The sequence below is a fragment of the Girardinichthys multiradiatus genome, chromosome 6 (assembly GCF_021462225.1).
Source record: "Girardinichthys multiradiatus isolate DD_20200921_A chromosome 6, DD_fGirMul_XY1, whole genome shotgun sequence".
Classification (NCBI taxonomy): domain Eukaryota; kingdom Metazoa; phylum Chordata; class Actinopteri; order Cyprinodontiformes; family Goodeidae; genus Girardinichthys; species Girardinichthys multiradiatus.
In genome coordinates, this window is record NC_061799.1 from 46,135,103 (window position 1) to 46,163,055 (window position 27,953).

General features: G+C 46.5%; 1 protein-coding gene across 4 annotated transcripts; it reads right to left on the minus strand.

Moving 5' to 3' along the window:
• Positions 1-16: 16 nt before the first annotated feature.
• On the minus strand, positions 17-27,890 carry LOC124869496 (dynein axonemal heavy chain 17-like). Of its 4 annotated transcripts, none has more exons than XM_047367365.1 (22): positions 27,438-27,890; positions 26,811-27,184; positions 22,300-22,486; positions 22,117-22,216; positions 21,947-22,032; positions 21,679-21,804; positions 15,176-15,328; positions 15,000-15,086; positions 14,747-14,914; positions 14,549-14,665; positions 13,900-14,105; positions 13,643-13,835; positions 11,801-11,947; positions 11,613-11,718; positions 11,342-11,433; positions 11,148-11,267; positions 10,894-11,076; positions 10,586-10,759; positions 10,272-10,508; positions 9,961-10,130; positions 3,084-3,219; positions 17-211 (listed from the first exon to the last, which is right to left on the minus strand). In XM_047367365.1, exons 1-22 carry the CDS (start codon positions 27,780-27,782, stop codon positions 209-211), a joined length of 3,510 nt encoding a protein of 1,169 aa, XP_047223321.1. In that variant the 5' UTR covers positions 27,783-27,890; the 3' UTR covers positions 17-208. The 4 variants fall into 4 exon arrangements, with proteins under 4 accessions (XP_047223321.1, XP_047223320.1, XP_047223319.1 ...); XM_047367364.1 differs by having other exon boundaries at positions 10,933-11,076; positions 13,900-14,150; positions 27,438-27,889; XM_047367363.1 differs by having other exon boundaries at positions 13,900-14,150; positions 27,438-27,889.
• Between the last annotated feature and the right edge of the window lie 63 nt (positions 27,891-27,953).

Below are 27,953 nucleotides of genomic sequence, written 5' to 3' on the forward strand. Positions count from 1 at the left end.
CACAGGGACAGAAATATTCAGATTCACACATTTTATTACGATGTCTCACCAAATGACTGTTGACACCTTTTAGGTAGAAACATCAGGTAAGAACCATTTATAGAAACATGTCATGTGTTAAGATGTCACCCCATGGTGTCCTCTGAAGAGAGGTCAGGAAAATCTGAGGTCAGGAGACTTCTCAGTAGTCTCTCAGCAGTCACAACCATTACTGTAGAAGGAAACAGGAAGAGGGTGTTAACAATCTGCACCCTGGATTAAACTCAACATTAAATACAGACACCATGCAAATCATATTTGACTTGATAGAAGCGACTTAAAGCATGAGGCAGCTGAAGGCAGGATCTCAGCAGCTGATCAGAGGATGAGGAGAGGATTTCCTCCATGAGGAAAAATACAGCTTCCCCTCCTTCAGGTCCAGGTTTTACTGTTGTGCCCCAGCCATGAATGAAACATGGACTGGAACTGTACACAGGGAACTACAGACCGGTAAAAAACTCTGAATCCGTACTGCACAGCGTTAACCTATTTTGTTAGGCTAGCTGCAGGAAGGAGGATTCATGGTGGAAAACACTGCTCTCAGATGCACGTCTTCCTCTATCCTGCTGCCTTCAGCATGAGGAGAGGCAACGCTTGTTAGGGTCTGAAACTGGCTGGCAAAATAGGCCGTTTAATCCTTAAATATGGTTAGCTGTCAGCGTATGCTGCAACTGTACAATGACCAAACAAAACACAAACTGCTTGAAATGGTTTTGTCTGAGCTCCTGCAGGAAAGAATCTGCAGACATTACAGATTCCCAAAAAAGATGTCAATAAGCAGTATCCTTTCTACTGCCTTGAGAGAAGACAGCATAGAAACCGTGGCCCTGCCATGTAAGAGGTTGTGTCTGGGCAGAGAAAACTAGTTTAGGATAAAACAACTTAAATACTGTTTATTCCATGGATTTTGCTTTTGTCTGTGGTGCTAAAAGTTAAACTATTTGAGTGCTAGCCAGTTACCTGCTGAGCTAACGCTAATGACAAACTTCACTTCGATGAGTATTTTAAACTCAGATCAGCCGTAACGCGCTGCCAGCGTTCATACGCATATTTATATTGATGGTACTTAAAGGTACATGTGTGACTAGACTACAAACTTTTCTTTATCAGCTAAAACCGCTAACTGCTATTGCTAGCGCAGGAATGGCACATGGCAACCATCTTGAATGTGGAAGTCAGGTATGTTTGTGTTCATGTTGACTTTCCGTCTCGTAATTCCGAAATCAGGGGCGTTCCAGTTGAAATTTCCAACTTGGAGTTCGGAAATTGCGACTTCTGAGTACAAATGGAACACACCAATATTTACATTCAGCTCGTCGTCATCTTGTGAGAGTCCCTATGTGATGGCTAGTTAACATTAAGATCAATTATCCATTGATTATTGATTTTTAATTCAGTAAAAATGTTTTAAGATATTATTTACTAAATAATGATGGTTGTTTGAACAATATTAGGATCAATTGTTCCAAGATAAACCTTGGTTTTTAAACATAAACAACACTGAACGGTCACATCATTGCATCATTTTATTGGTTCCCTTGTACCTTCATTTGTTCATAGTTTATTAGTTTCTGTATTCTAATTCCTCTTGACTAGAAAACAGTTGGTTAACTGAAACATTTTGCAGTTGAATTGGTATTGTTAATAAATTCTTATATTTTGGAGAGAAGTTGTCTGTTTATTCCATATGTGTGCTGAGTTTGCTGTTACTGAACGCCAGAGCTCGTATCTCCTCTTCCCTCTATTGTCCTATAATACAGCCGCCATATTGGGCCAGGATTCCCAGGACAATACTTGACAGACCAAAGGTCATTTGGCGAATGATTCCTGATCAGATGGGGCCCTGATTTGTACATTTGATCTGCTTGTGAGTTAACCTGCTAACTGAGGCCTGCAGACTCTGAGATGAAGCTCTTGGGATATTCTCCAAGGATTGCATATTCATAGCTTGAGTGTTAGACTTCCATAACTTTGAACCTGGTGGAGAACAGATTCTTTTTATTATGTACTCACACCTAAAAGTCTGGAAATAAAAGAGGATGGGCTTAATGTTATTTGATGGAAACTAAACTATAAGATTGGTCAACAAATGACTCTTAAAAAACGAGATAATTGGGTTTGATCCTGTGAGGAGTTCTGGCCTCCAGCTTGGCATGGAGATGGTTGCTGTTTAACTGTTGGTGAAACTCATTGTCTCTAAGCAGTTGTCCTTGCAGGGAGGTGGATGTCTATCTCCATTGGTCAGTAGGCAAGAGGTGGGCTCCACCCTTGACAGCAACCATCCACACACACATTCATACCTAAGAGCAAAGTACAGACACACTGTCATGTTGTTTGGATCATGGGAGGAAGCCGGAGTCCCAGCAGAGAACCCACTCATGCACATGGAGAAGTGAGAGCTGCAGGTTGGAGATCAGTTCTTCTGTGGACTGGAAACCGACTGATTTCTGCTAGTCTAAACCCCACAGACAACGCTGAACTCTGTGTTGCGCCACCGTCTAAATGCTTCAGTTAGTGTTATCTGCTTGATTCTCCTGATCAACATGTTTCTCAGATCAGATGGACCCCCGGAGAATGAAACAATGTCTCTTTCTTTGCTTTTCCTCTTTTACATCCTTTCAGTGATCCTGTATCACCCCAGACAGTTCACAGTGGTCACCAGTTAATGACCACCTCCTGAGGTGGATCAGTGGGGTAATATTTGGCGGTTGACCTTAATTCCTTATTCATTGTCAGGACCTTTCAGCTGATAGTAAGGTGAAATAAACATGGAAGTCACACAACCAAAGGATGATCTGAAAGAGGACTGAATATGGTTTCATCAAAGGCTTCAGATCTCCTGCTTTAGCTCTCAGAAATCACAGCTGATACAGCAGCAATTTATCCCCATGTAGCAGCTGCGTCACCTTGGATCTGCTCATGTGGAGCTCCAACCAGCTGCTAATGAAACCAGTCCTATTCAGATTTATTCAGTGACTGCAGGTGTTTCACGTCCACCCACAGGTGTGCTGTTTCCAGCTGTGATGTCATTGTGATGTCACTACCTGCAGCTGTGCAGCCAGGTGTTCAGGCAGCTCCACTCCAGAAGCTTCCAGCAGCAGGATGGTGTCTGTCAGGGAAACGGTGGAGGAAGATAGGGACTCTTCATCATCAGCACTGGGTTGGGTCACCTGCTGCAGACTGGATGCAAATAAAGAAAAGGTACCAGTCAGAGTCTGCTGGCTCAGTCCCAGTCCAAAGAATTAGATGTTCCCACAGAAGGAAGCGCTCAAGGTCACTTTCTAAAAGCATGGTGATGTCTAGCTTTTCATGAAGGTTTGAAACAGTCAACCAGGAATCCTCGGAGCTGCTAAATCTAGAGTCAGACCCTGAGACCCGCCCTCAGGTGACATCCTATTTTAAGTTTAAGTCGTTCTCATAATGGAGGTCACCTGTTAGAAGGTTAGCTAGGTCTACCATCACATGAACCACTCAGTGTGAAGTTCTTTTCAAGAGGAATTTACATACCTTCAGGGAGGAAGGAAGTCACCTAGCAAGGATCTCACCTTATTTTGATAGCAAAGAATATCTCAGACACCTTTTACAAGTTGAGCTTGAAAGTAATGAAAATAATTCATTCATTCCACCTCACCACAACCATGTTACAGTCTTGCTGCAACGTCTGGGGGCAGGCAAAGACCTTGTCACTGACTTACAGCAGTGTAACAACCAGGAAACACAGACGTTATTGAGCTAAAGTCAATCTCCGTTGCTACTCAACCCACCTGATATGCTGCACATTGGAGAAAGCTGAAAATGGCTGGTTGGCACAACAAAAATATTCACCACAGTATTAGCAGTGGTAAGAGCCATAGTCTATTTGAGGCTCCTTGTCCCAGTGTCCACTGACCTGGAATTTCCTCTGATCTTGACACCAGCTAAACTGATTATGCACAAAATGTTTTGTTCTTCTGTGCCTCCGAAAACTCTGTACCCATCGAGATGGCAAGGCCCACACAGATGGCTAATGGAAAGACCAAATGTGAAGGCAGGAGTTGTATTGCTGAAAGACCGCAGACCGGCCCACAGATTATCTGGTGAAAACCTTCCCCAGCCCTGATGGCAAGGTCAGGAAGGTCGAGGTCAAGAAACTCAGGACTTACTTAAGGACAGTCATGGAAAATTAATGTTACTAATGATAGGACAAAGAAATCTAGCGTACATGTGACTAAAGCTGCATCAATATATTGTGAATATATCCTCATGGCAATATCAGCGTGTGCAATATTCACATCACAAAGAACTCTATGGAGCGCAGTAATTGCTGGCTAATATAGTCCCAGTGTTATGAACTTGCATTTTTCATGTTAATGTAATAATCAGTCTCACGGAAAGAAGAAAATACACAGATATCGTCATAAATAAAACTCGCCAGCAGGAGGCGCTATTATTATGTGTTCAAAAGCCAGTAAGCGTCATCAAAGAGCTGCTGACCTTGGTAGAGATTAAGGTACTGAACAATCCACATCCATCCCTAATTTGTTGCTTCATGGAAATCCCTCCCTGTCAGTATTTGGAGTTTTAACACGAGTTGAATACATTTCTGTTAAAATGTTTCTAAGTTCATTTGAGGATTTTTTTCTTACCAGTTTACTGAGTAAATGTGCTACGCTGCCATTGGTTCAACCACACAGAGATTATTTTCTATTTTAAATGTTCTGCGGTTTTGCAGTAAAAAACTTTTCAACGAGATCATAATGGAATTAGGCTGGTGAAGGACCAGGCATGGATGTGTTTTCGTGGCCCCAACAGGATCTGGAGCATAATCTGTTTTTAGCTGTCACTTTATTTTTTAAATGACATTTTCCACCTCTTATCAACACAATCAGTTATCATTATTTTGTAAGAAATTCTGTCACATTTTTCAGAGTAAAGCCACCAAGGTCATGCATCAAGTGAGTAAAGCAGCTAATTAATATGCTAACTCGCCACCAAGTGGTTAGGGGTGTGAATTGCAATATGTCAAAATGACAGATGGCCTTCAGATTTTTCAGTCACTGTTTAAAAAAAATGGTCAAAAAAACGGAAAATATTAGTTTAACGCAAACCCTGATCTGGAGAAACTCATCCATGCGTTTATCTTTAGTGGAACTGACCACTGCAGGTTCTCCACAGGTCTGCCTAAAAGGTCCATCAGACAGCTGCAGCTGATCCAGAACGCTGCTGCCTGGTCCTCACTAGAACCTAGAGAGTAGAGAACATCAGCCCAGTTCTAAAGCACTGGTTACCTGGACCTCAGAGAAGAGACTAAAATACATCTGTTAGTTTATTAGTCTGAATGGCTTACTACCAAAATACATTAAAGATCTAATGCTGTTGTATGAACTTTCCAGACCAGTCAAGTCATCTGGTTCCAGTCTACTATGCAGAACCAGAACCAGAACCGAACATGGAGAAGCAGGATTCAGTTCTTCTGCTTCACTAATCTGGAATAAACTTCCAGAAAACTGCAGAAATGCTGATTCACTGAGTTCTCTAGATCAAGATTAAAACCCATTTGTTCAGAGTTGCTTTGATTCTTCTATTTAAACTATGAACTACAACATGTTGGTAAAAGTTTCTACTGGGGTTAAAGGTTTATTAGGATTGTCCACCTTGGAACAGACAGCGTAAAGAACCTCGCTGTCCACAGAGAGAAGGAGTTTCACTGTTAAAGACCCCTCCCTGATAGACAGTGGTTGAGCTGAGCTCTACCAGAAGACGATAGAAGGAAGTTACAGAGCGCCAGGAAGTCTTCACCATTGGTCCAGACGTGGAACAGTTTTAAAAGGAATATTCCCCCATTATGGAGATGCATAATGGGTCAGAACAGTTCTATCGAGTTGCCTCCACCCCAAGGAGAAATGTGTTGTTTTATGTAAAGAAAGTATGGGCCTAAAAGCATCAAGTGCATTGATTAATTTCAGCCTGTAGTCAAACTTTCCTTTTCTTTATCATGTCACTGCAATATCCCTTTTTCATCATGTAAAGCACTTTGGATGTTAACTCCTGTTAAAATTCTGGACCTCTGAAAGAAGGAAATCCTAGAAACCTGTTTAGTATGGGATTTAAATGACATGTCCTGGTCAGGATTGGGCGGTGGACGAAGGTGGAGACCTCGGCGGCCCGATCCCCGGATGCTTAGGCTGGCTCTAGGGACGTGGAATGTCACCTCGCTGGGGGGGAAGGAGCCTGAGCTGGTGTGGGAGGTCGAGAGATATCGACTAGAAATAGTCGGGCTCGCCTCCACGCACAGCGTGGGTTCTGGAACCCTCTTCTACTCTGGAGTGGCCCACGGGGAGAGGCGGCGGGCTGGGGTGGGTTTGCTTGTTGCCCCCCAGCTCAGCCGTCTCATGTTGGGGTTTACCCCAGTGGATGAGAGGGTCACATTCCTGCGCCTTTGGGTTGGGGAGAGGTCTCTGACTATCATTTCAGCCTACGGGCCGAGTGGCAGTGCGGAGTACCCGGCCTTCTTGGCGTCCCTGTCAGGGGGTGCTGGATAGTGCCCCTCCCGGGGACTCCATTATTCTGCTGGGGGACTTCAACGCCCACGTGGGGAACGACAGTGACACCTGGAGAGGCGTGATCGGGAGGAATGGACTCCCCGATCTGAATCCGAGTGGTGTTTTGTTATTGGACTTCTGTGCTAGTCACGGATTGTCCATAACGAACATCATGTTCAAACATAAGGGTGTCCATCAGTGCACTTGGCACCAGGACACACTAGGCAGGAGGTCAATGATCGACTTTGTTGTCGTATCATCAGAACTTCGGCCGCATGTTTTGGACACTCGGGTGAAGAGAGGGGCTGAGCTGTCCACTGATCACCACCTGGTGGTGAGTTGGATCTGCTGGAGGAGGAGAAAGCCGGACAGACTTGGCAGGCCCAAGCGCATAGTGAGAGTCTGCTGGGAACGTCTGGCGGAGCCCTCGACCAGGGATGTATTCAACTCCCACCTCCGGGAGAGCTTCGACCAAAACCAGGGGAGGTTGGAGACATAGAGTCCGAGTGGACCATGTTCTCCGCATCTATTGTCGATGCTGCTGCCCGTAGCTGCGGCCGTAAGGTCTGCGGTGCCTGTTGCGGCTTCAATCCCAGAACCCGGTGATGGACACCAGAAGTAAGGGATGCTGTCAAGCTGAAGAAGGAGTCCTATCGGCTGTGGTTGGCTTGTGGGTCGGGGACAGTGCCTCTGGACTGGCAGACTGGGGTGGTGGTCCCCCTTCATAAGAAGGGTGACCAGAGGGTGTGTTCCAACTACAGGGGGATCAAAGTCCTCAGCCTCCCTGGTAAGGCCTATGCCAGGGTATTGGAGAGGAGAGTCCGACCGATAGTCGAACCTCGGCTTCAGGAGGAACAGTGTTGTTTTCGTCCCGGCCGTGGAACACTGGACCAGCTCTATACCCTCTACAGGGTACTCGAGGGTTCATGGGAGTTTGTCCAATCGGTCCACATGTGTTTTGTGGACCTGGAGAAGGCATTCGACTGTGTCCCTCGTGATGTCCTGTGGGGGGCGCTCCAGGAGTATGGAATCGGGGGCCCTTTATTAGGGGCCATCCGGTCCCTGTACGAGCGGAGCAGGAGTTTGGTCCGCATTGTCGGCAATAAGTCGGACCTGTTCCCGGTGCATGTTGGAGTCTGGCAGGGCTGCCTCCACTCTGGATCAACGCCACCGACGCTCTGCTTTGCTGCTTTCTTTTTTAAGATTTAAAACATTTTCATTCAGACTCTTTTTCTTACTCTTTAATTGTTGAAGCTTTGTAGGAGGAACGCTTTCCCATTCTTGCTTGATGAACAATACTGTTGCTCAACAGTCCGGGGTCTCTTTTGTCATATTTGGGGCTTCATAATGCACCACACAATTTTAATGGTAGACAGGTCTGGACTCCAGCCAGGCCAGTCTGGTTCCAGCACTCTTTTTACTATGAAGCTGCTCGCTTCGGTGTTGGAACACAAGCAGAATGTGGCTTGGCATTGTCTTGCTGAAATCAGCGGGGATGTCCCTGAAGAAGACGCTGCTTGGATGGCAGCAGATGGTGATCCAGAACCTGGATGTACCTCTCAGCATTAATGGCACCTTCACAGATGTGCAAGTTACCCAAACCTTGGGCTCTAACCCAACCTATACCCTCACAGATGCTGGCTTTAGAACTTTGCGCTGATAACAATCCGGATAGCCTTTTCTTCTTTGGTCCGGAGGACACAACGTCCATGATGTCCAGAAACAATCTGAAATGTGGACTTGTCAGACCACAGCACACTTTTCCACTTTGGGTCAGTACATCTCAGATGAGGCTGGGTCAAGAGAGGGCGGTGCTGTTTCTGGGCGTTGTTGATATCTGGCTTTGTCTTTGCATGGTAGAGTTTTAACTTGTAGACAGCGATGAACTGTGTTAATGGACAGTGGTTCTGAAGGGTTCCTGAGCCCATGTGGTGATATCCGTTATAGAATGATGGTGGCTTTTAATGCAGTGCCTCCTGGGGGGACGAAGGTCATGGCCACTCAGTGTTGGATTTCAGCCTTGCTGCAGAGATTTCTCCAGATTCTTTGAATCTTTTGATGATATTATGAACTGTAGATGATGAAATCCCTAAATTCCTTGCAATTGTAAGGGTGGCTTGTAAAAGTATTCATACCCTATGAACGTTTCCACATATCTTCAGATTTCAACCACAAACATAAATATATTTTATTTAAATTTTAAGTGAAAAACCAACACAAAGTGGTAACAGTTGTGAAGTGGAACAAAAATTATACATGATTTTTTTATTTTTACAAATAAAAAACTGAAAAGGATATTGTGCAAAAGTATTCATCCCCCCCTGAATTAATCCACCTTTTGCTGCAGTTACAGCTGCAAGTCTTTTAGGGTACGTCTCCACCAGCTTTTTACATCCAGTGACTGAAATTTTTCCCATTTTTCTTTTCAAAACAGCTGAAGCTCAGTCAGATTAGATGGAGATCGTTGCTGAACAGCAGTTTTCAGATCTTACCACAGATTCTTGACTGGGTTTAGGTCTGGACTTTGACTGGGCCATTCTAACACATGAATATGTTTTGTTTAAACCGTTCCATTGTAGCCATGGCTTCATGTTTAGGGTCCTTGTCCTTCTTTCCTGTATTGTTCTCCTCCACACATAGCGTTTTGCATTTTGGCCAAAAAGTTCAATTTTGTTCTCGTCTGACCAAAGCAGCTTCTTCCACATGTTTTCTGGGTCCCCAACATGGCTTGTGGCAAACTGCAAATGGGACTTCTTAATAATGGCTTTCTTCTTGCCACTGTTGAGCATCTAGTGTGACAACAATCTGTCATTTAATATCCATAGCGATAAAGCCTGAAGGTCTACTTGGGTTCTGTTACAGACAAGGGTCCGGTACAATTGTTGCAGGAGGTAAAGACAACGTGTCTCATTGTGTTGCTTCCTCAGCTCTTGGACAAATTTTACACTTTACTTTTCTTTCACATAGAAAGTAGTCCTGGATCAGGGCTTCTGTCTGTTCTCTCAAATCCCCAGTCGGTCGTGGCAGATGGCCGCTCACAATGACCCTGGTTCTGGTTCTGGTTCAGCTGGAGGTGTCTTCCTATTAAAAGGGAGTTTTCCTCTTCACTGTTGCTACATGCATGATTGGATTTAATTCACTCTACATTTCTGTATATAAGCTGGATCAGTTTGTTTTGCAAGGTGCCTTGAGACAAGGTTTATTCTGAATTTGCACTTTGGAAAGAAACTCAATTTAATTGAAGTTCTTTAAGTGAAACAAATCAGAAAGCCCTGAACCAGCACTGATTCTTGACCAGCAGGCCTGTAACTGAGAACTGATCCTGAACCGGTAAGCCTGTTACCAGAACCAAGTAGACTTGATCCCATCTCAGGGTCTACCTGGTCTTAGGTGAGCTCACCTGTTGGTGGCAGACTCCAGCAGTTGGTGGGTGTACATGTGTTTCCAGTCGAGGATTATGGACAGCAGGCAGGTTTTGAAGGGACACATGTCTACCTGCAGCCAGCCATTCAGGAGAATCACCTCATCCAGCTGAGTCACCTCTGAGCTGAGAGTGAGCAGAACCTGGATCTAAAGGAGGAGCACATTACTTGTTAGATTGTACCTGTAGCAATCTGAGCACTGGCTCAAACACAATAGAACTACAACAGTTTCAGTTGACGTGGTAAACTTTAACCCCAGACAGGTTACAGGTGTGTACAGATGTGCCACCTCTCTCTGGAAGTCCTTTAGGGACGGTGGTTTCCTTTCGGCATCTACCGCCTCGGCTCCCAGCTGCTTGCCATAGGTCAGGAACTCCTGAAACACTGCCGTCCTGTCACTCTGCCACAGGTGAGAATACCTGTTTAGACCGGCCCTCAGTTGCTCTGCCTCCTCCTTCATCTGCAGCAGCCGACACATCACTTCTTGTTCCCGTGTACACAGCTCTGGGTTCTGCTGCAGCAACACCTAGCACACAGGTGAGGAACAGACAGGTGTTGAAGCTACTGATCAACAGCAGATTGTCAGAGTACCACCAGACTCACCTGGTAGTTACCATGGCGACTCAAAGAGATCCTGGGAATCAGACTGGCAGCGCCATAAATGTCTCTTATGATGGTTTTTATGACATTTATGAGGCCACCATCTATTGTTGGCTCAAACACACTTCCTGTTTCCTGCAGCTGAAGAGTGACAGAGAACAGGGCGGGGCCACAGGTCTGTCAGCACACACACACACACACACACACACACACACACAGATGCACAGAAATTAAAAGAAAAACTCACAACAGGCCCCTTATTGGCTCCAGTAGAAAGAACGAGGTTCTGACCTGTGTACAGGTGTGCTTACAGCTTTGTTCTCAGGCATGACATCCAGGTGTGTGTGTACCTGTGGGCTCATGTTGTCTGTTAGAAAATGCAGAGCTCTGATTAGCAGCTGTAGTAACCCGTCCTGGACTCTGTCATCAATGTAGTCCAGATACCTTTTCCAAGCCTGAGAGGACTCATCAGCTTTGTATAGACTCCTGTTCACCTGAGAACAGGTAATGAATCTACATCAGCACCTTCACCTCTCCAACGCCCTGTCCAGGTGTTCAGACGTACCTGTGTTAACCTGAGCAGCTGCTCCCCGTCTGTTTTAATGTTTCTGCAGGTCTGATCTTTAACTTTGCTCTCCAACAGAGAATCCTCTGAACGCTGCAGAAGGTCAAGCTCCGCCCACCCCTGCATAAACAGCAGCAGATATCAGAGGGGTGTGGTTTAACTCATCCGTGTGACATCAGTAACTCTTAACTCACATGTGCAATGCGTCTCATGGCGTCCATGTTGGATCTAGCTTCTCTGATGTTGAAATGAACAATCAACACCTGCTGGCTCTGCTGCTGCACACCTGTACACACACACAAGGGTCATGTGATATTTGCATCATTTCAAACATCCTGTGGTGTCCAGCAGTATCTATGTCATTATGGGGTGCAATATTTTCTGCATGTTGTGATCATGTGAAATGCCTCTCGGTGTAGGGCATCATGTGTTGCACTGGATCAAGTGACCTGCCACATCACGCACCCTCAGAGATCCAGGTTTTCCTCTGCAGTTCACACAGAATCTGCTCCAGCTCCTGCAGATGTTCCTGGATCAGATGAAGCTCTACCTCCATGGCCCCGCCCACTACCTGAGAGAACAGCAGAGTGTGTCACCTGACCTTTGTCTTCCTCTGCATCAGCTGCAGGTACAGTGAATGAGAAACAGTGCACCTGGTTGTAGCAGACCACTATCTGTTTCAGGCAGTGGTACTTCTGTGTGATGTCATCTCTGCAACTCAGGAGATGAACAGTGTGGGGGCGGAGCTCCACGTGTCCTTCTCTGGTCACATACCTGAGCTCCTGGAGCAGCGCCTCCAACTGCAGGCAAACACAAAAAAGACGAGGAGTGGAGGCTGAGAATAAAGACATCCTCATGTTCTCCTGCTTCTTATCGTGGAGCCAAACCCTCACTACCTAAACTCACCCGGGGTGGGGCAGGAGCGAAGAGGAAGAAAGAGAAGAGAGGCTGCAGGAGGAGATAGGAGACAGGGGGAGGAGATAGGAGACAGCAGGAGGAGATAGGAGACAGGGGGAGGAGATAGGAGACAGCAGGAGGAGATAGGAGACAGGGGGAGGAGATAGGAGACAGCAGGAGGAGATAGGAGACAGGGGGAGGAGATAGGAGACAGCAGGAGGAGATAGGAGACAGGGGGAGGAGATAGGAGACAGCAGGAGGAGATAGGAGACAGCAGGAGGAGATAGGAGACAGCAGGAGGAGATAGGAGACAGGGAGAGGAGATAGGAGACAGCAGGAGGAGATAGGAGACAGCAGGAGGAGATAGGAGACAGGGGGAGGAGATAGGAGACAGCAGGAGGAGATAGGAGACAGCAGGAGGAGATAGGAGACAGCAGGAGGAGATAGGAGACAGGGGGAGGAGATAGGAGACAGCAGGAGGAGATAGGAGACAGCAGGAGGAGATAGGAGACAGGGAGAGGAGATAGGAGACAGCAGGAGGAGATAGGAGACAGGGGGAGGAGATAGGAGACAGCAGGAGGAGATAGGAGACAGGGGGAGGAGATAGGAGACAGCAGGAGGAGATAGGAGACAGGGGGAGGAGATAGGAGACAGCAGGAGGAGATAGGAGACAGGGAGAGGAGATAGGAGACAGCAGGAGGAGATAGGAGACAGCAGGAGGAGATAGGAGACAGGGGGAGGAGATAGGAGACAGGGGGAGGAGATAGGAGACAGCAGGAGGAGATAGGAGACAGCAGGAGGAGATAGGAGACAGCAGGAGGAGATAGGAGACAGGGGGAGGAGATAGGAGACAGGGAGAGGAGATAGGAGACAGCAGGAGGAGATAGGAGACAGGGGGAGGAGATAGGAGACAGCAGGAGGAGATAGGAGACAGCAGGAGGAGATAGGAGACAGGGAGAGGAGATAGGAGACAGCAGGAGGAGATAGGAGACAGCAGGAGGAGATAGGAGACAGGGGGAGGAGATAGGAGACAGCAGGAGGAGATAGGAGACAGGGGGAGGAGATAGGAGACAGCAGGAGGAGATAGGACACAGGGGGAGGAGATAGGAGACAGGGGGAGGAGATAGGAGACAGGGGGAGGAGATAGGAGACAGGGGGAGGAGATAGGAGACAGGGGGAGGAGATAGGAGACAGGGGGAGGAGATAGGAGACAGCAGGAGGAGATAGGACACAGGGGGAGGAGATAGGAGACAGGGGGAGGAGATAGGAGACAGGGGGAGGAGATAGGAGACAGGGGGAGGAGATAGGAGACAGCAGGAGGAGATAGGAGACAGCAGGAGGAGATAGGAGACAGGGGGAGGAGATAGGAGACAGGGGGAGGAGATAGGAGACAGCAGGAGGAGATAGGACACAGGGGGAGGAGATAGGAGACAGGGGGAGGAGAGAGAGGAAGACCTCTATGTTTCCGTTTTGGTTTCCTTCGTGGAACTTTGTCATAGCTGAGATCAGATCTGATTGGTCAGAACAAAAGTTCTGTTGGAATAAGAACCTTCAGCTGAAGGGGCTGCAGAGTCTGAGTGATTTTGCAGCTGACCCACCTGGTACCTGCAGGCCACCTCCAGATGGTCCGGATGAGTAATCTGGATCAGAGAATGGTTCAGGATCACACCACATTCGGACTCCAACTCCCAACTCCAGTCAGACCGAACGCTGGTTCTGAAGTCTTGCAACAGGTCCACGATCTTTTTGAACCTCTTGAGTACCAAATGTGACAAGGCCAAACCCCCACACCTGAAAAAACAGAACCATAGCAGAGCCTGTTCTGATCCCAGCTGTGAGTGTGCTTAGGCCTTACAGGTTCTGGATCGTTCTGAAGCTCCTCAGAGCTTCTTCAGCTCTCCGGCGGAGCTGGCGGTTCCAGCAGAGGCGAGCTGCAGCTGCTGGATGGAATCTAAAGAATCTCTCGGGCTCTTCCCTCTCACTGTAGAACTCCAGCTCAGTCTGATCCAGATCAGTCAGAACCTGCTCCACTAGCTGGTTCAGGTATGAAGGAAGCTGATCCTGGACCAGAAGGCGGTCCAGGAAAAACCAGAACATCTTTACCAGCTGAAACATATAAGATGGGTCAAAGCAGGCTAGAATGGGCCGTGTCCTGCCAGGTCGGGCCACAAATTGTCAGGTTCACATCAGGTCACAGCCTGTCACAGTGGGTCAATATGGGTCAGGTTCATGCAGAACCGGTTAAAACAGGTCAGCACAAGTCATGTTCAATCAAAACAGATCACGGCGGGTCAAAACAACTCGGAATGGCTCAGACCGGGTCAAAACACATCAGGTTCAGTCAGAACAGGTCCCATTTAGTCAGAATGGGTCACAGTGGACCAAAACTGATAAGGTTTAGTTAGAACTGGTCACAGCAGGTTACAACGGGTCAAAATGGGTTATAGTGGGTCATAACGGGTCAGGTTCAGTTTGATAAGGCCAGAACCAGTTGGTGCCTGTACCTTGATGGCAGACAAAGCTTCGCTGCAGTCCTCTAGTGCCTTGCTCAGCACCGACACCAGTCGAGTCTCCAGGTCTGACACCTGAGCCTGGAACTGATCCAGGTTCAGCTCAAAGCTCTGAGAGAAGGCGGGTCATATGACAGCTCAGGAACAGGAAGTAGCTCAACTATGTGATGAGTTATCACCTGCAGGTCTCACCTGGTCCTCGGGGTCCGTTGGATCACAGTTGCAGCCAGACAGCACCCTCACCTGGACCAGGAAGTCCTGATACGCCTCCCGAACCACATCTGTCAACAACGTGCCGTTGACTCCAGACAGAATCGTCTGATCCAGCTGGTAGAACCGCACAGTGATGAAGTGTGCTCCCTGTAGGAGGGATAAGAAGAGGTTGGTTTAGTCTACAGGTGAGCGGTTTCAGGTGAAAAGTGTGTGTGTGGGAGGGGGGGGGTACCTGGATGCTGAGCAGGCGTCTCAGGAAGGTGTCCAGGTGGATGAAAACCAAGTGCGATGGGAAGGTCCAGCTGCGAGAGGGTGTAGCCTGTAGAATAGACAAAATACTTGAATGACATCATTCACATGTTTTTCTCAGATGGTTCTACTGTTGGACTCCAGAACCACAGATGGTACCTGGTTCTGGAGCTCTAACTGGGTTTGCATCTGAGTGTATGCCAACTTTAGAGTCTGAAGGGTGTGGATCACGAGTCTGATCTCACCCAGAACTGGACCGGGTTCTGACATCAGAACTTGAATCACTTTCTGTCCTGGCAGAAACTTCCTGCTCTGTTGAAAACAGACATGTAAGACAGAGACAAATGAGAGAGAGACAGGTAAGATATTTGAGACGCAAATGGAAAAGACTAGTGAGACAGACACAGGCGAGGTTCCAAAGACATTTTCTGGTCAGAGGGGATAAATAGTCCATCCAGAGAGTTCTGGGTCTGCCCTGGGATCTCCTCCCAGAGGGACATGCCTTATAAAGGAAGCAGGGTCGTAGTTTAACACTCCTTCTGTACTGCTTCCTACCCATTACCCTATTAAGACAGTGTCTCGCCCACGACCAAAATTCAATAGATTAAAAAATAATCTAAAAGGAGGAAATCAGGAAAATCTCATTAAAATAAATAAACTCACAGAAAAAAGAAAACAATTAAATGTGGCTTACTGAACATAATTCAATTCAATTCAATTTATTTATTTATATAATAACAACACATGTCGTCTCAAGGTTCTTCACAAAGTCAGGTTCATACATTCCAGTTAATCGTAACCATTGAACAGTTCAGTCCGATTCAGTTATTTATTCAAATTGGATAAAAAGTTTTTCTATCTAAGGAAACCCAGCAGATTGCATCCAGTCAGTGACTTGCAGCATTCACTCCTCCTGGATGAGCATGTAGAGACAGTGGACAGTCACTGGTGTTGACTTTGCAGCAATCCCTCATACTGAGCATGCATGTAGCGACAGTGGAGAGGAAAAACTCCCTTTTAACAGGAAGAAACCTCCAGCAGAACCAGAACCAGGCTCAGTGTGAGCGGCCATCTGCCACGACCGACTGGAGGTTTGAGAGAACAGATCAGAGACACAAAGAGAACAAAGAAGAACTGATCCAGGAGTACTTTCTATGGGAAGGAAAAGTAAATGTTAATGGATGTAGCTCCTTTAGTCGTTTCATCTAGAAAGAAAGAACAGATAAACTCTGAGCCAGTTTTCAAGGTTAGAGTCTGAAAGAGAGAACATAGAGTTAGTCACAGTAGAAGCTCAGTCAGTAGCCATGTCTAGGAGAGAGAAAGGGTTAAACACTAAAAGACAGGGCTATGTGGATCATCTGTAGAAGGTGAGCATTAAGTTGTTGCCAGCAGAAGCTCGGACGATGTCCCTCTCCAGAAAGGTGTCACAGGTAGACACAGAGTCAGGCCAGGTGTAGTTTCTAGGAAGAGAAAAGAGAGAACAAAGTTAAAAGCTGAAATAACAGCAAATAATGCAAAATTGGAGAGTAGTGTGAGAATATAGCAAAGAGGGTGAAAGTGGTCATTATGTCCTCCAGCAGCCTAAGCCTATAGCAGCATAACTACAGAGAAACATAAGATCTCTCTCTTCAAAGACATTGCTAGTTAGTGACCTGATTTGTGACAATCAGATTGATTTATTTTGCCTCACAGAAACCTGGCTGCAGCAAGAGGATTATGTTACTATAAATGAGTCAACTCCTACTAATTATTTAAATTTTCACATTCCTCAAATTACTGGGCGAGGAGGAGGAGTAGCAACCATCTTTCAGTCGGATTTATTGATTAGTTCCAGACCAATCAATAGCTACAACTCTTTTGAATATTTAATCCTTAGTTTTCCTCATCCAAATTGCAAAGCACTAAAACCTCTTCTGTTTGTTGTTTTGTACCGTCCACCAGGTCCTTACTCTCAATTTTTATGTTCTCCACATCTATTGTCGATGCTGCTGCCCGTAGCTGCGGCCGTAAGGTCTGCGGTGCCTGTCGCGGGGGCAATCCCAGAACCCGGTGGTGGACACCGGCAGTCAGGGACGCTGTCAAGCTGAAGAAGGAGTCCTATCAGCTGTGGTTGGTTTGTGGGACTCCTGCGGCGGCTGATGGGTACCGTGAGGCCAAGCGTGCTGCAGCCCGGGCGGTGGCAGAGGAAAAAACCCGGGCCTGGGAGGAGTTTAGTGAGGCCATGGAAAAGGACTACCAGTTGGCCTCGAAGCGATTCTGGCAAACCATCCGGCGCCTCGGGAGGGGGAAGTGGTGCTTCACCAACACTATTTACAATGGGGGTGGGAGGCTGCTGACCTCGACTGGGGACATTATCGGGCGGTGGAAGGAGTACTTCGAGGATCTCCTCAATACTGCCGTCACGCATTCCCTGGTGGAAACAGAGGCTGGGGACTCGGGGCTGGACTCTTTCATCACCCAGGCTGAAGTCACCGAGGTGGTTAAAAAGCTCCACGGTGGCAAGGCTTCGGAGGTGGATGAGATCCGCCCTGAGTACCTCAATTCTGGATGTTGTAGGGCTGTCATGGTTGACACGTCTCTTCAACATTGCGTGGCGGTCGGGGACAGTGCCTCTGGACTGGCAGACTGGGTAGTGGTCCCCCTTCATAAGAAGGGTGACAGGAGAGTGTGTTCCAACTACAGGGGGGATCACACTCCTCAGCCTCCCTGGTAAGGCCTACGCCAGGGTATTGGAGAGGAGAGTCCGACCGATAGTCGAACCTCGGCTTCAGGAGGAACAGTGTGGTTTTCGTCCCAGCCGTGGAACACTGGACCAGCTCTACACCCTCTACAGGGTACTCGAGGGTTCATGGGAGTTTGCCCAACCGGTCCACATGTCTTTTGTGGACCTGGAGAAGGCATTTGACTGTGTCCCTCGTGTTGCCCTGTGGGGGGTGCTCCAGGAGTATGGAATCGGGGGCCCTTTATTAGGGGCCATCCGGTCCCTGTACGAGCGGAGCAGGAGTTTGGTCCGCATTGCCGGCACTAAGTCGGACCTGTTCCCAGTGCATGTTGGACTCCGGCAGGGCTGCCCTTTGTCGCCGGTCCTGTTCATAACTTTTATGGACAGGATTTCTAGACGCAGCCAAGGGCCGGAGGGGGTCTGGTTTGGGGACCAGTGGATTTTGTCTCTTCTTTTTGCGGATGACGTGGTCCTGCTGGCCCCCTCTAGCCAAGACCTACAGCATGCGCTGTGGTGGTTCGCAACCGAGTGTGAAGCGGCTGGGATGAAGATCAGCTCCTCCAAGTCCGAAGCCATGGTTCTCGACCGGAAAAGGGTGGCTTGTCCTCTTCAGGTTGGAGGGGAGTTCCTACCTCAAGTGGAGGAGTTCAAGTATCTCGGGGTTTTGTTCACGAGTGAGGGAAGAATGGAGCGGGAGATCGACAGACGGATCGGTGCGGCTGCTGCAGTAATGGGGGCTCAATTTACTGGTCGGTCTACGTTCCTACCTTCACCTATGGCCATGAACTTTGGGTCATGACCGAAAGAACGAGATCCTGGATACAAGCGGCTGAAATGAGCTTCCTCCGTAGGGTGGCCGGGCACTCCCTTAGAGATAGGGTGAGGAGCTCGGAGTAGAAACCTAGTAGTTCTACTGAGTAGAACCGCTGCTCCTCCACATCGAGAGGAGCCAGTTGAGGTGGCTCGGACATCTATACCAGATGCCTCCTGGACACCTTCCTCGGGAGGTGTTCCAGGCACGTCCCACCGGGAGGAGGCCCAGGGGACGGCCCAGGGGACGCTGGAGGGACTATGTCTCTCGGCTGGCCTGGAAACGCCTTGGGCTCCCCCTGGAGGAGCTGGAGGAGGTGTCTGGAGAGAGGGACGTCTGGGCGTGTCTGCTGAGTCTGCTGCCCCCGCGACCCGGTCCAGGATGAAGCGGAAGACGACGAGTACGAGTAAAATTGATCCTATTAAAAATAAAATCTTTGACATACTCCTGAAGATGATTACTTCATTCTCAGCAAGTGAGACAACATTGGAAATAACTGCAGAACCTGATCTGGGTTTGGACTGTTTTGATCCTGTGGAGCTTCCTGAGTTATCAGAAATATTAGCTTCATCTAAACCTTCAACTTGTATGTTAGACCCAATCCCAACCAAATTATTTAAGGAAGTGTTCCCTCTGATTACCAGCCCCATTTTAGATATGATTAATCTATCATTAGTAAATGGATCAGAACCACAGGCTTTTAAGGTAGCTGTAATTAAACCTTTACTTAAGAAACCTTCGCTTGATCGAGATGATTTAATAAATTACAGACCTATATCCAATCTTCCATTCTTATCTAAAATTCTTGAGAAAATAGTTTCTAATCAAATGTGTGAACATTTATACAGCAATGACCTGTTTGAAGAGTTTCAGTCAGGTTTCAGAGCTCATCATAGCACTGAAACAGCTCTGCTGAAAGTCACTAATGATATTCTTATGGCCTCAGATAATGGACTTGTGTCTGTTCTGGTTCTGTTAGATCTCAGTGCTGCATTTGATCCAGTCGACCATAATATTCTCTTAAAAAGGCTGGAATATGCTGTAGGGATCAGGGGAACAGCGCTAGGCTGGTTTAAATCTTATCTGTCTGACAGATTCCAGTTTGGTCATGTAAATAATAAATCATCTTTAAACTCCAGGGTTAATTGTGGAGTACCACAGGGTTCAGTACTTGGGCCAATTCTCTTTACTATATATATGCTTCCAATAGGTCAAATTATCAGGCAGCATAGGATAAATGTTCACTGTTACGCTGATGATACTCAGCTTTACTTATCCATAAATCCTGATGAACTCAACCAGTTAGATAGACTACAAGCATGTCTTGAAGATTAAAAACTTGGATGACTTTAAATTTTTTGCTTCTAAATTCAGACAAGACAGAAGTTGTCGTCTTTGGACCGGAGTCTTTAAAAAATAAACTGCTTAGTCAATCACTTAACCTGGATGGCATTAAATTGAGCTCCGGTCAATGTGGGTTCGATTCCAGCTTCCTCCTGCCATATGTCGATGTGCCCCTGGGCAAGGCACTTAACCTCAAGTTGCCTACCGATCTGCGTATCAGTGTATGAATGTGTGAGCGTTAGTGAGTGCGATTGGATGAATGTGGCTCTAGTGTAAAGCGCTTTGAGCGGTCTGTATGACTGGAAAAGAGCTATATAAGTTCAGTCCATTTACCATTTAAAGTGAAAAACCTTGGTGTTAACTTTGACTAGGACATGTCATTTAAATCCTATATTAAACAGGTTTCTAGGATTTCCTTCTTTCATCTCCAGAACATTGCCAAAATTAGAAATATCCTGTCCAGGAGTGACGCTGAAAAACTAGTCCATGCATTTGTTACTTCAAGGCTGGACTATTGTAATTCTTTACTATCAGGATGGGTTAGGGTTGTTTTACTTTGCATTCCCATAGAAAGTCGGTCATGGCAGATGGCCGCTCACACTGAGCCTGGTTCTGGTTCTGCTGGACATTTCTTCCTGTTAAAAGGGAGTTTTTCCTCTCCACTGTCGCTACATTCATGCTCAGTATGAGGGATTGCTGCAAAGTCAACACCAGTGACTGTCCACTGTCTCTACATGCTCATCCAGGAGGAGTGAATGCTGCAAGTCACTGACTGGATGCAATCTGCTGGGTTTCCTTAGATAGAAAAACTTTTTATCCAATTTCAATAAATAACTGAATCTGACTGATTGATAGTTTGGATTAAGTGGAATGTATGAACCTGACTTACAATCTTTGATTGGATTGAACGGACTTTCTAAAGTGCCTTGAGACAATGTGAGTTGGTGCTATAGAAATAAAACTCAATTGAAATTAACTGAATTACAGACCTCCTTAAGGGAGCCATCTAGGATCTTCCTAATGAACCTCCTTAAATGGGTTCCCTCTGCAGAGGGACAGCAGCTCTACCCTGAGCTCCTCCAATATGATGGACTTCCTTTCCTTATCTCTAAGAAAGAACCCGTCCACCTTACAAAGAAGGCTCATTTCAGCTGCTTTTATCCAGGATCTGGTTCTTTCACTACTGATTTATATCTCAGAACTATAGGTGAGGGTTGGGACAAAGATGGAGCAGCAAATCCGGAGGTTCACTTTCAGCTCTGTTCCTTCCTTATACCAGAGCAAAACCTTCATTACTGTAGATGAAGTTCTGATCCATCTATCCATCTACTGCTCCACCCTACCATCATTTAGGAACACCAGGATACTGGAACTGTTCCACTTGAGATAGAGACTGACTCCCATATTAAGAGACCATTCTACCAATTGTCCATTATCCAGTTGATGGATATACCTGAAGAAGGTCGTGTGGTTCATTTTTCCTCAATATATCCTGGTTGGAAGTCTGTTTGTCTGAAATGTTTAAAGATGAAAAAAGATCTCCGCAGATCTGGAATCGTACATCCTTCCTGATACAAACACAGCATGTTTTGGATGTTCTAACATCCCTGAACAAAGTATGGGTCAGAAAAGCTGTCCAGGTAGGTGGAGACCTCAACATTTAGCTGAACTGAACCGCTACAAGCTGGATCAAGGTTTTGACTCCCGAGACTGTTCCTCATTAAACTGGAAGAGTTCAGCTGCAGCAGGGCATCATTTGTGTGTGTTTGGTTAGTGTTTCAGTACCAGGTGGATGAAGAGGTTGCAGATCTCCTGCAGCAGGACCAGCATCCTACTGGGCCAACAGTAGAACTCAGAGCGCATCCACAGCAGATAAACCTCCTCCATTACGGCTGCCATGTGGTTCCTCAGCTGCCAATCAGAGACAGAGTTACTGAAAATGTTCTTACTCTATCAGCTGACTGGTCCAAGTGAAGGTGACCAATAAACTCCCAGCAAGTGGATAATTCAAACCCAAACTGGGAATAATTAATTCCCAGGGGGGTTCTGGCACCTTATAGAAGTCCATCTCCAGAACCTCACTGAGCTTCTCCTGAACCGGAGCCAGGTTCACCATGATGTCTTCGGCTTCCCGGACACCTGAGGGGACAGTCAGAGGACAAACAGATGTATCCAAGGCTCTAGGTGTCTGTCCTTTAGGTCTGTGAGGATGGTGGTGTGTACCTTCCTGGACAACACACTGCAGGTCCTGCAGAGCTGTCCAGTAGACACTGTCTGCAGCCTGGAGGATGGACGTCATCTGCTGGGCTTTGGGGCTCATCAGCTAAACATACAGTAAACAACAAAAAACACCTGTCAGCAAAGCTGTGGTGACATCATTGGCCCACACTAGAACCATGTCATTACCTGGTTCTGGATGAAAAGCAGATTCTTCAGACGGTTTCTCCAGAAGGCAAACTCCTCTGAAGGGACGGGTTTTAGTTGGTCCAGAGGCTGTTCAGACCAGTCCTGCTGAAGGAAGTCAGACACTAGCTCCACCCACTCCACAACAGTCTCCTCACAGGCATGAACAAGATGAACAGCCGAGAGCTTCCTGTGGAAGGAGAGACATGCATACAGGTGTGTTTATGTTCCTAAACACACCTGTATGCCTGTGACCCACCTAGACATACACCTACACACATCTATAGACATTATTATGCACCTGTAAACATGCGCTAGGTGTGGGTGTGGAGTGATAGGTATCGAGCTCTGGGTAAAACAGTTACTTGTGGAGTACCACAGGGTTCAGTGTTCGAGCCACTTCTCTTAACTATGACGCTACCAGGCTCTCTGCTCAAGGTTTCTATATTCAAGCCAAATACTCAGAAATTAGAAAGAAAATTAGCTGTGAAAAGGACGTGCAGGGTCAGAGGTCAGCTCTATGGGCCCTGTGCAGAGACTCTCCACCTGACGTAAAATGGCTGGGGGTGTCCCCTGTCCAAGTCTTTCACTCCCAGTTTGCACAACAAGTAGAGGGCAAAAATTGTCCATGGGTGCGAGATGCCCTTTGTTTGGGGGAGTCGCGGATCATCCGAGGGTCAGAGAAGCCTTCTGCTACTGGTACCCAAGAGGACAATGGAAGAGAAACTGAGCAGAGAAACTGGAACGAAGTCCATATAAGGCTTGCAGTATGACGAAGCACCAACAACTCCATTCTCGTCATAGAGTCTCTTTTTCTTTTAATTCACAGGGGTCCCCTGGTATCATTTTTCTCTTCCCCTTTTATACATTAGAGGGCCTAAGCCTCGGGGCGACAGTAGAGGCGGTGGGAGAGATTCATCCTGTAATCGATGGGTTGCCGGTTCTAACCCTCACTCCGTCCGTTTCAGTCGTTGTGTCCTTGGGCGAGACACACCTTGCCTGCTGATGGTGGTCAGAGGGTTTCAGTGGCGCCAATACTTCTTTCAGTCTGCTCCAGGGCAGCTGTGGTTACAATGTAGTCCACCAGTTAGTGTGTGGATGTAGGACTGAATGGGTGGATGACTGAATGTGGTGTAAAGCACCTTGGGGTCCTCAGACTTGATAAAGCGCTATACAAGTGCAGGCCTTAGAGGAGCCACGTAGATTCTGATCTCAGAACAGCTGTAATGTAAAATCTGTCTGCAGTGAGTCTGATCTAGTTTCCTTCATTCTTTCTGATGTTTATGTGATACCTCCTGAACTGCACATGCAGGACTTCAGGCCTGGTACCAGGATCTGAATAGGAGGAGGAAATTCTGTATTCTAGATAAGCGAGGATGGGCTGTGAAGTTTGGGAGTTTCTGAATGCGTTCCCACGTCCCTGGAACCACAGCTGGACTTTCTGTTAAGATTTCTCTAAATGTTCATGAACAGATCAGACATGCCATCATCATTATGTGCCGACAGGTAAATAAGGGTTTCTGTGAGATCTGACGAATGTGATGACAAGATGAAAAACAATTAATCAACGGTGATCCAATTATTTATGCTGCAAACCACATCAGTACAATATTCACTTAGACTGAGTATGTAGCATGTTCTGTATATTATTAGTCTGTAGACTGTTTAAAGATTGTTAAAAATAATTATTTTAATGCAACCCTGGTTAATGTACCTCCTGAAGCCCATATTAATTAAGTCTGGACAGTCTGAACTGCATGTATGTATCTCTAGCTAGTATAGTGCCTCCTGCTTTCCTTCCAGCCAATTGTCTTTTATTACCTTCTGTAGTATTTGAGGTTAAAAAATAAATGAACCCAGTAAAAAAAATCAGCTCTTTATAAATGTCTTGCGTCATCAATAGGAAAGGGCAGGATTATAATCATATTCCTCAAGAACAAAGACGGTGTCAATAAAACAAGCAACTGCTGACCAAAATGAGTTTAGTGATGAAGAAAACTCAAGTTTTGCCATCTATCACTTAAATTAATGCCAATTAAGGCATTTTTAGGGTGTTGATGAGGGCTCTAACCCAGGCCCTCTTTAAAAGTTGCCCTTTACAGTCTTTGTTTTGTATTTTGACCACTATGTTTGTTCCTCCTGCTACATGCCTGCTAGGATCACTGATCTCGTCAGGGTGGAGGCTGAGATGACCAATCTGCTGCTGTGAACAGTAACAAACTGACAGTCCAGAAAAGCAGGAGCAGAATATAGCAGCAGGAAAAACATCAGCAGCTGGATCATCCATAATGACGCAACCCTGCGTGCTTCAAGCGGCCAGTAGAGGGCGTCAGTTCGCTACACAGGACAACGCAGTGCCAGGCCAGCTGTGGATTTCCCGGAACCCACGGCAGGATGCCCCCTTAGGAGTGGACACCTTCTCTCACAGTCCGTGGCTGAAGATGCTCGTTTTCCTCCAGTTCCGCTGAACCCGCAGCTTCTGGATCGGGTCACTGTTCCTCCTGCAGCCCATCCAGGAGCCACAGGATCAGCAGAACTGCGCCTTCCGACAAAATAACAAATAATTTTAGATGATCAAATTTGACCTTAAATTATGTATTCTTTTGTTTTTCTTGCTGTTGCGTTGTCGAACAGTATAGAAACGATTAAAGCATCATTAAAAGCTTTAAAAACAACTACATGTTACAACGGAGGTAATACTATTTAATGTCTGACCCGAGAGGATTCAGGGCTTCACCAGTCATGGACCTCAACGCACACTGAGCTGAGATCGCTCGGGAAATATCAATTACCGTATTTTCCGCACTATAAGGCGCACTGGATTATAAGGCGCATAGAATAGAAGCTACTGCAGTCAAACGTTTGACTGGGGTTGCGTTATGCATCCACTAGATGGAGCTAAAGAGAATGTCAACAAAACAGTCAGATAAGTCAGTCAGTGAAACTTTATTAATACACTACAAACCAGCGTTCTGATAACTCCATTCACTCTCATGATAAGGTCTCCTCTACATAGAAATCTATTGAATAGAACCAACCGCACGTTAGGAATGCATTGGAGTCTATGAAGTTGAAGTTGAAATCAAACGTTAGTTAAAACATGAAAGGGAACTTTTCCCTGATTCAGTAAACACGTAAAAGAAACAGTTTGATGCACTAAATCAAATGTTAGTACTGTTAACTTTCCTGTTTCTGTCCCCTGACCGTAGTCTGATGACACAGGGGAGACGCTTTCTCCAGGGCTGAAGTTACTAGTTTCCTCGGGGTTAACTCCCTCACTCATACGTTGCTGAGTTGAGCATGAAGAAACAGCATCAAAACACTGAGTTGTTGACGAGATTCGGGGTTCTTTTTAATGACTTTGCAGCACGTAAAAACACAGGGCTTACAGACTCATACACCGCTGCTCCGGTCGCCGTCTCTACCCACCCCACACACACAATAATACCGACGTCACTCCTTCACTCTTGATTCTCAGCTACGGCAGCACACAGCGCCACCTCTGTCCGGAGGAGTAATGTCAACATCTTCCACACACACACACGAAACATACACCCCACACACTGAGCTTCTAATCACATATAGTTCAGGCAATTCCTGCAACAGTACATTCAAACGTTATACACACACAAGTGGTGTTGGACTAGGAGTAAGCACAGTACAGGTGTTTACCGCTATTACTTCGGCGACGCCCCTGACTACGGTAGCCGTAATGCTGCAAGCGGTGCGGCTTTGTAGTTTACCAGTCGTACTGAAACATTTTGACAGAGCGCCGTGTACAACCAGTATGGATCAACCAATTAACCAATTGATCCATATATAAGGCGCTCCGGATTACAAGGCGCACTGTCATTTTTTGAAAACATTTAAGGTTTTTAAGTGCGCCTTATAGTGCGGAAAATACGGTATATACTGTATGTGCATGCTATAGGCTAGTATTATGTCACAAATAATCCCAACAATTTTATAAAACAACAAACCCTATTTGGGACACGCATGAATGTCAGAATAATAATGAACGCAGTTATTAGCACTTTGAGTGAGTTAATAACACTGCAGATAAACATATTGGCATCCACTTTTACCAGAATTTGACAAGTTTGCGCTGAAGCGCCATTCAGGCAACGTGTTAACTGGACAGGTTGTTGTTTTACGCTTCTGATCTCATTGCGCATGCCAGTACATCACGCTGCGCGCGTTTTTGCGGATCCTGTTCGGTTCCCTCTGTGTCTCTAGACAACGAAAGCGCCCGAGAGGGAGAGAGATCCATCACTGCCTTTCAGCACAATCGGGTCCAGCCGTGGATATCTGGTGGGACCAGATCACGGCCGGGCAGTACCCTAAAGTGGGGGCGGCAAAGGCCCCTCGGCCCCCTTATTTTCTATTTGCCTTTAGTTTATATAAATAAATTTGACTTAATATAAAAAACAAATGTGATTAATCACACCTTTACACACAAAGATCATGTCTCAGCTGAGGTAAATCAGGAGATATACACCAGAGATGTCTCTTACTGTTCAATCTGATCCACATGGGAGCTGTTGTCATAGAGATCACTGCAATGATTGACAGGGTAGCTGGTATCGAAGTTGTTGTTCTCATGGAGGTGGAGGCTATTTGGAGAATGTTCCTGAAGCAGCTCATGACCACTGCTGTTGTTTTCCTGGAAACCAACACCTTGGATGACGCTGCAGCCTCGTTGGAGGAAGTCAAGGTCATCCTGATGACAGAGAGCATCAGGTGGAGGAAGGAAGGTGTGTCCCTCCACCTGAGCCTTCAACACCAATGCGGTGCTCTTTTGCCTCTCCAGGACTTTCAGGGCATCCTTGGCCACGCCCAAAGCCCACCTGTTGCTGCTCTCTGCTCTGCTGAGCAATGGCCAGGTGACCTAAAGGCAGAGGAGACATAGGTGTGACAGATCCACATTGTTTGGTATGATTGTAAAAACTGTTTGAATTGGATGGTTTTTCATCTATCACCTGAGAGCCTCATGAAAGGCAGGAAAATCATTCTCTATTCTTGTTTTTATCTTTATCTTATCTTTAATATCTTTGATTTACACAGATACTGGTTTATTCCACTTTTAGATAAAAATTGGAACCAATTTTCTTTATAATGACTTGCTGTTAGCATTAGCATACCTCCTCAGTAAGGCTTATTAGGGTCCTCAGAGCCTCTCCTCCAATAAATTCCCGCATCCTGAGGAATTTTCCAGAGTTTTCCTTTGGCAAGGCTTCCTGGACCGTCTTGGACACACAGAGGACCTTGGTGTGGATTCCTGACGGGAGGCTGGGGCTAGCACAGAGGCCAGGTTCCGGCTGCAGGTAATGGAACAGGTGGAGGTAATCAGGACCGTTAATGAACCTGCTCAGAGTCGCCATGTTGCTTTTCGCCGATACAAACTCCCGCCATTTCTCCGGATCCAACCTAAAGCTGCTCTGGATAATGATCCGGACCGGTTCTAACCAGGCGTCAGCACCTTCCATCTTTGGTCTGTTCACTAGACGAACAATCGGGCCGAAAACTAAACAAAAAACAGTTTGAAGTCCTGAAAACAGCAACGTTTTATTCCACTTCTAACGGTCAAAACGATGCCTTCAGGGACTGCCAGGAAATTACGCAACTGAAAGTGGAAAGTGTCTCAGATTAAAAACAGC

Coding starts and splice junctions, on each gene's coding strand:
- LOC124869496 (XM_047367363.1), bottom strand. CDS start 27,782: ATGGAAGGTGCTGACGCCTGGTTAGAACCGGTCCGGATCATTATCCAG. Junction 22,217..22,299: donor TGCTTTTCATCCAGAACCAG/GTAATGACATGG, acceptor CTGTATGTTTAG/CTGATGAGCCCCAAAGCCCA. Junction 22,033..22,116: donor GCAGTGTGTTGTCCAGGAAG/GTACACACCACC, acceptor CTGTCCCCTCAG/GTGTCCGGGAAGCCGAAGAC.